The 12,598-nt window shown below is 42.7% G+C and overlaps 1 protein-coding gene across 1 annotated transcript; it reads left to right on the plus strand.

Moving 5' to 3' along the window:
• On the plus strand, positions 1–534 carry LOC132053820 (uncharacterized). Its single transcript, XM_059445920.1, has one exon. It carries the CDS (start codon positions 1–3, stop codon positions 532–534), a length of 534 nt encoding a protein of 177 aa, XP_059301903.1.
• Positions 535–12,598: the final 12,064 nt, after the last annotated feature.

The following is a 12,598-nucleotide window of genomic DNA, read 5'->3' on the forward strand; positions in this document are numbered from 1 at the left end:
ATGATATGGTATCATAACTTACCTAAGCATTTGATTGACTCGTTTGCTATGCTTATGGATGCTTTTGTCAAAGCTCATGCTGGAGCCATTAAAGTTGAAACCCAAAAATCGGACCTGTTCAACATTAAACAGCGAGATGATGAAACCCTCCGTGAGTTTGTGGCCCAGTTTCAAATTGAGCATATCGACCTGTCTCCGGTTAAGGATGCTTGGGCCGTTCAGGCTTTCACCCAGGGGCTCAACCCGAGAAGCTCGATCATATCTATGGAGCTGAAGCAAAATCTGGTGGAATACCCGGCAATCACTTTGGCCGATGTGCACAACAGGTATCAATCGAAAATCAAGGTCGAGGATGATAAGATTTTGAGAGCCGCATCGGGGTCGTGGCGTCCCAATAAAGGGAATGATCGATCGAGAAGAACGACAGATCGAGAATCGAAACCATCATATGACAGGTACCAGCCTTATCCACCTGATCGAAGGGGTAACGTGCACAACGGCGAACCAGGCAAAAGTGATAAGAGGAATGATTGAGGCTCGAGTAATCGGGGATTGATGAACAGGAATGCAGTCAATAGATCCTCGGGAAATAGAAAAGCCCCGAGATTGTCCGAGTATAATTTATACATCGATGTAGCGACCATAGCAACGGCCGTCATCCGCAATAGAGAAACAAGGCACCCAAGGCCAATTCAATCTAACCCTGAAAAACGGGATAAGAGCCTGATTTGCAAATACCATCACTCCCACGGTCATCGGCGAAGATTCATCGTCGGAAGATTATCGACAGTTAAGAGAAGAGGTTGCTCGTCTGTTTAATTTAGGTCACCTTCGAGAATTCCTAAGTGAACGAGCAAAAAATCACTTCAAGAACGTGGACGCCAACAAGCAAGATAGACCGGAAAAGCCTCAGCAGGTGATCCACATGATCATGGGGGGAGCGGACATTCCCCAAGGGCCGGTCATGAAGCGTACCAAAGTTTCCATATAAGAGAGAAGCGTATTCGGAGTTACGACCCCGACGGTCCCATCTCGTTCAGTGACGAGGACATCGAAGGCATCGTTCAGCCTCACAACGATGCACTGGTAATATCTGTCCTTTTTTAATAAATTTAGAATTAAACGTGTACTAATTGATCTAGGTAGCTCGGTTAATATCATCCGATGGAGAGTCACCGAGCAGCTGAGACTACTAGACCAGATCGTACCAGCTAGGGGTGTACAAAGTAAACCAACAAACCGCACCAAACCGATAAACCGAGTCAAACCGAGAAAAAAACCCGACTAGTGATTTGGTTTGACTTGGTTTGGTGTTGAGGAAAAAAATCCGATCATAATTGATTTGGTTTGGTTTTAACTAAAAAAAGTTAAACCGAACTAAACCAACCCGATATTACATGTATTCAATTTTTAAAATATTTTATACATAAAAATATTTATTTGTAATGGAATTTATAAATATTTCTTTTATTTTTCGTAGTTTTTTTTTTTTTTTTTATCTATTATCATATTATTCAAGCTTGAACTTAGAATTTTGAATGTCAATAAGTTTTATATCCTATGGATATTTGTAACTCAAATAAAGTTCAAACTAAAACCATTCAACACTAACGCTAACAAAAGAAATTTAATTTACCACTAGGAATGGCAATAATGTTGGATATCTATTCTTTAGTTTTGCATAATTAGTTTAGAGAGTGAAAATACATAACTTAAGTTTTTTTTTTCTTTATCATGTAATTAATACTTATTAGCCGTGCTTATTTTAGCATGACTTAGTATTTTTAGATTATGGTCATTTTCTTTATGGCTTGTTAATTAGCAATATTTATTTTAACCGATTTTATTAGTTTTTGTTGAATATTTTAATACAATGTCATCACTCTTCTCACATTTTGTGTTATTTTCTTAAGAAACACCTTAATTATATAGTTGTATCTTACTAGGACGAAATAAATAAAAGTTATATGTATTGCATCAAGACTATTAGAAAAAAAAACCCGAAAAATGAATAAATGGTTGAAAAACATTTTATTGGTTTGGTTTGGTGTATAAATTTAAAAACCCAACGCGATTGGTTTGGTTTGGTGTTTAAAAATGAAGGACGGAAAGATCCGAACAACATGGCTCGGAAACGACAAAGGGTGAGATCAACCGATCACATCGGAAAGCGAACAAATTTTATGTGATAGAAGGAGACATGGGATACAATGCATTATTGGGAAGACCATGGATTCACAACATGAGAGCAGTTCTCCCGACTCTGCACCAAGCATTGAAGTTCCCGATCCCAGAAGGTATCAAAACTGTTCATGGTGAGCAGCAAGCCGCAAAGGAAGTTTTCGCGGTTGAAGAAGCGGTTACGACGGCCAAGGTTCCAGTATTGAAGGACGGAAAGACGAACAAAGGGGAAAACGCTAAAGATCAATCACAGTTTTCGATCCCAGGGTCCTCGAAAGACCGAGATAGGAACACGCCAGAAGAAGAGATCGACTTTGGAGTCCCGAGGTCCTTCGTGGTACCTGATGATTCAGATGCTACTAAATCCACGGTCGAAGAACTCGAGCAAGTCATACTGTTCGTTCATCTACCGGACAGGAAGGTATACCTGGGCACGGGGTTAACCCTACAGCTCGGGAATTTTTTTATTGAATTTCTTAAAAATAAGTCTGATTGCTTTGCCTGGTCCTATTTAGACATGACAGGTATCCCATCGGAGGTGACAATGCACAAGTTGAGTCTGGACCCAAGTTTCCCTCTAGTCAAACAAAAGCGAAGGCCGCAGCTCGAGGTCAAGCATGCATTCGTCAAGGATGAGGTATCTAAACTCCTTAAAATAGGATCCATTCGGGAGATTAAATACCCGGACTAGTTAGTTAATTTCGTAGTGGTGCCTAAAAAGGGAAACAAATTTAAAATGTGCATAGACTATAAAGATTTAAATAAGGATTACCCGAAGGATTCATTTTCTTTGCCATGATCGATGCTACGGCGGACCACGAGACACTGAGTTTTCTCGATGCCTACTCCGAGTACAATCAAATACAGATGGACCCAAAGGACCGAGAAAAAATCTCTTTTGTGACTAGGTTTGGCACATATTGCTATAACGTAATGCCTTTCGGTTTGAAAAATGCCGGTGTCACATACCAGCGGCTAGTCAACCGCATGTTTGAACACCAAATAGGAAAATCAATGGAAGTTTATATAGATGACATGTTTGTTAAGTCCTTGCGAGCAGAGGACCATTTAAAGTATTTGCAGGAAACTTTCGACATATTAAGGAAGTACAACATGAAGCTGAACCCGAAAAAGTGTGCCTTCGGTGTCGGTTCAGGTAAGTTTCTCGGATTCATAGTGTCGAATCGAGGGATTGAAATCAACTCGGACAAGATAATGGCAATTGAAGATATCACCGTGATAAATGACATCAAAGGGGTGCAAAGGTTGACCGGGCGGATAGCTGCCTTGAGCCGATTCATCTCCAGATCCTCGGACTAAAGAAAAAGACCGACTTCGCCTGGACCCTCGAGTATTAGAAGGCCTTAACAGAACTCAAAAGGTACTTATTGAGCCCATCTTTGCTACACACTCCAAAGGCGAATGAGCAGTTATATCTATACTTGGAGGTGTCCGAGATAGCGGTAAGTGGTGTCCTGGTTCGAGAGAAAGAAGGTACGCAATACCCAATTTATTATGTAAGCAGGACCCTAGGTGATGCTGAAACCCGATACCCACACTTAGAAAAACTTGCATTGGCTTTATTGAGTGCATCTAGAAAGTTAAAGCCTTACTTTTAATGTCATCTTATATGTGTCATAACATCATACCCATTAAGGAATGTCATGCATAAACCCGAACTCTCAGGCCGATTAGCAAAATGGGCTGTCGAGATTAGCGGGTACGATATTGAATATAGACCCAGGACAGATATTAAATCCCAAATACTAGCAGACTTTGTGGCCGACTTCACACCGGCCATGATCCTCAAAGTCGACAAAGAATTACTCCTCACTTCGGGGACTAGTTCGGGTGTCTGGACCTTATACACGGACGGGGCTTCCAATGTAAAAGGGTCCGGGTTGGGAATCGTTCTCAAACCACCAACTGGTGACATAATAAGACAATCTATTAGAACTGTTCATTTGACTAACAATGAAGCCGAGTATGAGGCTATGATTGTAGGTTTAGAACTAGCAAGGAACTTGGGAGCCGAAATCATTGAGGCTAAATGTGATTCCCTCCTGGTGGTTAATTAAGTGAATGCCACATTCGAGGTCAAGGACGACCGAATGCGGAGATATTTAGAAAAACTACAGGTGGTCCTGCATAGATTCAAGGAATGGACATTGGAACACGTGCCTCGGGACCAAAATAGCGAGGCTGATGGTCTGGCAAACCTGGGATCATCGGTGGAATTGGAAGGGTTCAATTTCGGTGTCGTGGTGCAGCTGTTGAGTTCAATCATCGAGACCGGCCCAATGGGGTATATTCAACCAGCCTCACTTGGGATTGAAAAAATAAATACATAGACTATCTTCAAACAGGGAAGCTACTATCTGATGCCAAAGAATCGAGGGCCCTTTAAACCAAAGCAGCCAGATTGTATTTGGTCGACGGACAGTTGTACCGGAGGTCTTTTTACGGTCCCTTGGCGAGATGTTTGGGACCGGGAGAACTCGACTATGTGATGAGGAAAATTCACGAGGGGACTTGTGGAAACCACTCAGGAGCCAACTCACTGGTCCGCAAGCTGATCAAAGCTGGTTACTATTGGAACCAGATGGAGAAGGACACCAAAGCCTTCGTTCGAAAGTGAAACGAATGCCAAAGGCACGCTCCGTCGATATACCAACCAGGAGAGGAGCTTCATACGTTCCTCGGCACTAACTTATATGGATCGGGTTATACGTTCCTTGGCACTAACTTATATGGATCGGGGATCGTATATGGATCGGTCCGTACGTTCCTCGGCACTAATATAAATGGATCGGGCCGTATGGTTCTGGGCACTAACTTATATGGATCGGGCCGTACGTTCCTCGGCACTAACTTATATGGATCGGGCCATACGTTTCTCGGCACTAACTTATATGGATCGGGACCGTACGTTTCGCAAGACCAACTTATATGGATCGGGCCACGTTCCTCCTTATATGGATCTCGACACTAACATATATGGATCGGGCCGTACGTTCCTCGGCACTAACATATGATAAATATGGATCGGGCCATTCGTTCCGCAATAAAATGATATACATTTGGATCGGGTTGTACATTCCACAGCGTTAACGTTTATGGTTCGGGTTGCGCGTTCCGCATCACTAGTACTTATGTTATATGTGTATATATATATAGGTGCTTGTGTACACTCCATGTTACCTTTCATATCTATATATGTTGTTATTTATGCCTTATATACTCAGTACATTATTATATGACCCTTTCTTCGGGTTTGCGTTTCATGCCCGTAAGTATAGATCTATATTTGGTGATCCTCGGCTTAGGACTTACGCTGTTTGAGAGCTCCATTGTTGGGAGCTTGAGTCATTTTAGTACGCATCCTTTTGATATAGACTCGTTATACTCTTAGAGGTACGTAGACATATGTGGGTTGTATATATGGTTTGGTCGGCTATACGGATGTAGTTCGTTTTGGATATTCCGCGTATAGTGACGCACTTTTGTCGGCTTGCATATTTTGTTATGTGTGGTTAAGCGTGTGACTCCTCGGAATTGGGTTCATTCTGATATATGGCATTATGAGTTTACAGCATGTTTTTGCAAATTTTCCATATTGTCCTAGTATCAATCGGATTATAGCTAGCAGGTTCGTATATGAGTGTCCAGCTCGGGCCTTGGTGCACTATCTGTTTGGGTCGTGATAAAAGTGGTATCGAGCGATTCATCATTAGTGTCTACAGACCGTGTCTAGTAGAGTCTTGTTTATCGGTGTGTGGTGCACCACATCTTTAAATAAGAAGCTAAGGACATTTAGGATGTCATCTTTCTTTCTTACTCTAGATCTTGCGATAGAGCTATGTTATCAGGATAATCCCTCCCTAACAAATTGTTGTGTTTCAGCTATGCCTCCAAAGAAAGCGACAGCTGCCCAGAAGGGCAAATCAATAGCAGGAGATACTAGTCAGACTCGGAGAGTTACTAGGGGCCGTGCCCGCCTCATGTTCCGAGATGGTAGTCCGGTCGGTGAGCTGCGCTGCACACCGTCGCCCCCGAGGAGCTTAGAGCGGCGAGCGGCTCCGGTCCGGGAGCAAAGCGCCGCCGGCTCCCGGGGCCCCGGATACGCCTCAGCCTCCACCTTAGCCGAGAGGTGGAGGATAGGGCCATGAGAGATGCGGTTCGATTCGACCAAATTAGTGGCGAGCGGGCTCGCGAGCATGGACCAGGAGTTGACCATGCGGATAGGTCTGATAGTTTGAGGGTTCGTGATTTCCTAAATTGTAATCCTCCAGAGTTTTTTGGGTCAAAGCCCGAGGATGATCCACAAGAGTTTATTCGGTAGATGCAGCGTACATTGAGGATAATGAGGGCTTCTGAGTCTGTTGAGTTGGCTTCATATCGATTGTGGGATGTAGCCGTTAATTGGTATGAATCTTGGGTGTTATCTAGGGGCAAGGATACTCCTCCAGCGGTATGGGATGAGTTTGTGGAGGCCCTTCACGGTCACCTCCGCCTTCGAGATGAGGCGAGCTAGAGTTGATAGATTCTTACATTTGAGGCAGAATGGTAGGAGCGTTCGAGAGTATAGTCTTGAGTTTGATTCGTTGGCTAGATATGTGCCGACTATTGTAGCTGATATGGCAGATAGAGTGCATCGTTATGTGATGGGACTAGATCGTCATCTGATTGATGGTTGTATGGCCGTGGCTCTTCAGCCAGGTATGGATATTGCTCGGGTACAGGCATACGCCCAGGGGTAAGAGGATCAACACAGGGGACGTCAGCCAGATGGAGATTATGACAGAGGCTAGCATAAGAAGGCTAGATCAGCAGGTTATTCATGTGAGTTTCGAGGTGGGTAGCCTCAGCAGTATGTTCGATATCCTTCCCAACTAGCACAGAGTGCACCCCCACGATTCCCGGGTATGAGATTTGACCGCACAGGATATTTAGGAGTCGGTCAGAGCTCCAGGGCTTTAGGTTCACAGATGAACAGGGGTTCGAGTCAGTCGAGGCCACCTTTGCCTCGGTGCTCTCAGTGTGGTAGGCCCCATTTTGGGGAATGTCAGTTCGGAAGTGCTTGTTTTTCTTGCGTCGAGGCCATATGATGAGAGAGTATCCTTATAGAGGTGGTCCGTGGTATGGCTCGACTGCGGTTGGTTCATCTGGTTCTTCGTATCCATGCATGGGGGCGGGGTATTCGGCACACCAGCAAGTGGTGGAGGTCGTGCGGAGCTTCCGGTTCTAGCGGTCCGTCGAACCGCATATATGCTTTGGCTAGTAGGCAGGATCAGGAGGCGTCACCGAATGTGATTATAGGTAACTTATCGATTTTCTCCCAAGACGTTTATGCATTGATAGATCCAGGTTCCACCTTATCATATATATCCCCCTTCGTTGCTAGTAGAAATAGAATAAAACCTGAGTTGATAGAATCATTTGGGGTAGCTACACCGGAAAGGAGTCGAGTAAAGGAATAAGGCACCAATGTTAGAAGGTGTAGTAGATACGAGTAGATGGGATTTGAAAGTACCTACGGAAAAGGAGCGCGACGAGTAATTAGAGAAAAGGTTACCGAATAATTTGTATTAATGGTGTAGGTAAATCAAGGATTCATAGACCGGAAAGTAAGAAGTGGGGTCAGAAAGTGAGTAACCAATGAGTTAGAGGTATTTGACGAGGACTAGATTTTAGAATGCATAACGTTGGCTAAGGATTTTGTTTTCCCCCACATTTTGTGCCACTAATAAACTGGCCAAGGAAATAGCCAGATTCCGAGATTGATAATTGTAAACCTAAGTTTCCGAAGATGAGTAGCAAGTGAGTTTCGGCGTCGGGTGTAACATTCCTACGAGGCCCAGGATAGCCATATTATGCGTTATGATGATTTAAGCATTAAGCTAAGTCAGGGATTGATGCAGCGTGGTGAGGTTATAGCTCGTGCCTCAGGATAGCGGTAAAAGGTACAGGAAGAATCATTCAACTCGTGCTCTTAAGCTAGTTATAGTTATGTGCATAGGAAAGGATATATTGGAGTAGCGTCGATATTATTTATATAAGTACCCTAAGAGGTTGTAGCGCACCCTTAAATAAAGATGGTTAAGTTTACGAAAAGGTCAACAAATAGAGTGATGGAAAGATGCTGAGGAAAGGAAAGGCTAAGTGCCCTCGCTATGCTAGGCAGTGAGAACAGCAAGGGCATAAATTGACACTGTTATGAGGAAAGACACAGCAAATTTCACAGTACAACGGAAGTTAGATATCAGGAGTGTAGTAAGTCAAAACAAGTCACTGGGATTCCAATTCGGAGATGAGAAACCACTAATATAGATGACCATGTTATCGCGAAAGTTTAATTCAGTTAGGGAGACTACCAGCAGGCCTATGGAATTAGCCTATGTCCTGCCCATCAGGACTACGTGTACAGTAGGGGACTACATAAATCATATATCAGGAGGAATGGTATGAGATGTCCATTGCTTATGTCTATCATTCAGACCAGGGGAGCGCAGGTTATAGCTCACCCCAGAAAGATTTAAAGACTCAGATAAGTCTTCTTTGAACCGAGAATGCCATTAGATAGTTGAGGATACGTTACAAGTAAGTGCTCAGGATTTGTATGTCAAACTAGAAATTCTTTCAAGATCGTACCAGTCAATGATAGTCAGATTACAGAGCAGCTATGTATAGTTATGGTATGAGAAAAGTCCAGCGCCGTGCTTAATGGCGAACTCCAAGGACTGAGATTAAGAACGAGGAAGTAAAGTTGAAGTCCTTTAAAGAAGTCGAAGAGTGATGCATAAGGCTAAAGATCTCAAAATACGGATTGGAACAGTAGGACTATGTAAAGCTATCGACGAAAAAAATTTCATGTGATTCGTACAGGTCTGCGAATGGCTTGCAGGTTATCAAGAGGCACGAAATGCTCCAAGAGTTGTAAGATCTCTAATAAATCAACGAGGGACATAGGTGAATTATAAAGTGTTATGTAAAGGTATAGGGGTAAGACAAAGTGAACGGAAGAAGAAAGAGTCGAGTTATAACTAAGTGTTCTAATATGCAAGCTATAAGAGAAAAAGGATAACCGAAAAGAACTGAGGAAGGTAAGTTCGTTGGAATTCACATTAACACCCTCTACCTGAATTGTAAGTAAGGACTTGAGTTAAGTTGACATTCGAGGATGAATGTTCCTAAGAGGGAGAGGATGTTACACCTCGTATTTTCAGGGGAACGTTCACCAAGCCTAAGTACAAGCACGTGGAATTTTGATCAAGAAGGGTAACCTTCAGATTTAAGGAACGACACAAGTATTAAGCATATTTATGGATAAAGTGATATATGAGATTGTATGCACCTATATTATAGTTGTGAGGGTTTAAGATCATGTATAAGAAGCATTGGAAGGATTGGAGGTCAAATGGGAGAAAGATGAAAATTGGACGAACTGGGCAGAATTGCCCTTCGCGTTCACGAGATGGCCTCGCGTTCGCGATGGCCATGGAAATCCCAGGCCTTCGCGTTCGCAAGAGGACCTCGCGTTCGCGAAGGTCAATTATTGAGTCAGTTTCCACCGACTTTGACCACCTATATAAAGGGGTAAGACCCCCTTTTTCATCAGATTTTGCCCAGAAAATTCCATAAATCAGAAGAGGGAGTGAGGGTATCAAAAAGTGAGCAATTTTCAAGTAGCGGAGAAGTAGTTTAGGTCCGGATAGCGCGTGATCGTGATTGTAGCATTATTTTGCGGTGGATTTTGGCTTAGATTCAAGGTGGATATTGAAGATATTGTTGTTCTAACAAGAATAAGGTACGAATCCCTCCTTATTAATATTACCTTTGGTTTATCTACGAAGATAGAGTGATTAAATGATCGTATAATAAAGTTGTTGGTTGAGAAGTTGGGTAAACATCGTATAGGATGTTTCATGGAATATTTTGATATTGATGATGGTGTTGATGATGTTAGTATTGTTGTTGTTGTCGTTGGTTGTTGGTATTGTAATTTCGGGCTAGGGATATAAACAAGGGAGGTGCTGCCGAAATTTCGACAGATTCTAGGAAGAGTTAATTTAAAGGCTTAAGATAAGCACTTGATAACGAGTCTAACAATAGTATAAAATTTCTTGAATATAGATCTGCAAGCCTGGTAGGCCAAGCGTTGAGTAGTTAAAGTTAAGCGGACCAAAAAGGTATGTTAAGGCTCGTCCCTTTCTTTCAAAGGCATGATTCTTATGTTATGATCCCATACATGTTTTCATAACCACCTTGTTTCCAAGAGCTAGAAGTTTATGACTCTTAAAGCTTCTTATGATATTAAAGATGAAAATGGTTTTTATGAGGATTGGGATGATGATGATTTTATGTTTAAAAGTCTCAAGTTATGATTTCAACGATGATGTGAGAATGTTGAGCTATTTCATGATTTTCTCAATTTTGTTCATTGTTGTTGATCTCAACTTATGAATCGTTCCTTCGAGGGGTGAGATATAGCGATAATGGTTGTTCCATAATATAATCGAGAGGTTGCGGCCTTACGTCGCTCCGATAGAGTTGTAGCCTTCATATGAGCTTTCATGCATGCTATTTACATTATGTATATGTACATATGACTTATATGGATCGGGCCGTACGTTCCTCGGCACTAACTTATATGGATCGGGCCGTACGTTCCTCGGCACTAACTTATATGGATCGGGCCGTACGTTCCTTGGCACTAACATATATGGATCGGGGCGTTATGCTTCTCACTAGACTTATATAGATCGGGCGTACGTTCCTTCCCGCACTAACTTATATGGATCGGGCGTACGTTCCTCGGAACTAACATATATGGATCGGGCCGTACGTACCTCGGCACTAACTTATATGGATCGGGCGTACCCCTTCAAAGACTAACTTATATGGATCGGGCCGTACGTTCCCGCACTAACTTATATGGATCAGGCCATACGTTCCTCATGCGCATTAACATATGATAAATATGGATCGGGCTGTTAGTTCTGCGACAAAATGATATACATTTGGATCGGGCTGTACGTTCCACAACGTTAACGTTTATGGTTCGGGTTGCGCATTCCGCAACAATTGTACTTATGTTATATGTGTATATATATGTAGGTGCTTGTGTATATATAATTTTAAGATGTACAGGCTATCCCTCTATATATGTTGTTATTTATGCCTTATATCTTTAAGACATTATTCGACCGACCCCTTTCTTCGGGGTTTCATGCCGTTTCATGTACAAATACTATATTTGGTGATCCTCCCGCTTAGGACATGCACCGTCGGAGAGCTCTATTATTCCGAGCTTGAGTCATTTTGCGGCTGCATCCTTTGATATGAACTCGGTATATACTCTTAGAGGTCTGTAGACATATGTGGGTTGTATATATGGTTTGGTCAGCTATACAGATGTAGTTCGTTTTGGATATTCCCCCGTATAGTGACAGCCTTGTCGGCTTGCATATTTTGTTATGTATGGTTAACTGTGACTCCTCAAGAGACAGGTTCATTTTTATATATGGCATTATGAGTTTACAACATATTTTTGGAAATTTTCCACATTGTCCTAGTATTAGTCGGATTATAGCTAGCAGGTTCGTATATGAGTGTCCAGCTCGGGCACTAGTCATAGCCCATCGGTTTGGGTCGTAACACTTGGTCTTGAGGAAGGTCACACTTCACACCAAGAACCCCGACGAAGGAAAATTGGGGCCAAACTGGGAAGGGCCGTATAGAGTCACCGGCATAATGGGGAAAGGTTCCTATCAGCTCGAGAAGGAAAATGAAAAACAGCTTCCGAACAACTGGAATGTGGCACACTTAAAACGATACTATTGTTAGAGCTACGAGTAACCTTTCATTTTTTCTATTCCCTTTGATCTAACCATAGAGACATGCATCGTAGTGGGCATCGAAAGCAGCACAATGGAAGCCGAAAAGTCGTAGACTTAGGACTGAAAGTACGTGCTGCACTCTTTTTCCCTTCAATCGGTTTTGTCCCGAAATGGATTTTCCGGCAAGGCTTTTAATGAGACAGCGCCGTACAACGTGCTACTAAAATATAGAAGGCCGGTCAAGGACTGGGAACTGGAGATTGCCTATATCGGATCAATAGTACCCGAGCCCTCACACTTCGAACTCAAGTACTAGGGGACTACCATACCATGGGCTAATTGATACCCGTGTAAAGTCAAGGTTTGAACGATAGGATTTGATGTAAGGACTAACCGATCGGTTGAATCGTGTCCAATTAGTTTGTTTTTGCCACGGCAATGATTGTAATTATATCTGGGGTTTCCCTTTAATTTAAAAATCATCTTTTTGTCCTGGCAAGATAGTCCCAAAATTATTTCACCGGGGGACCCCCAAAAATACGAAATGCTAAAATTAATTGGGCTACTCCAAACGGTTT

This window comes from Lycium ferocissimum, chromosome 4 (assembly GCF_029784015.1).
Source record: "Lycium ferocissimum isolate CSIRO_LF1 chromosome 4, AGI_CSIRO_Lferr_CH_V1, whole genome shotgun sequence".
NCBI lineage: Eukaryota > Viridiplantae > Streptophyta > Magnoliopsida > Solanales > Solanaceae > Lycium > Lycium ferocissimum.

Excerpts from the sequence above, each read along its gene's own strand:
- LOC132053820 (XM_059445920.1), top strand. The coding sequence starts at position 1 with ATGATATGGTATCATAACTTACCTAAGCATTTGATTGACTCGTTTGCT.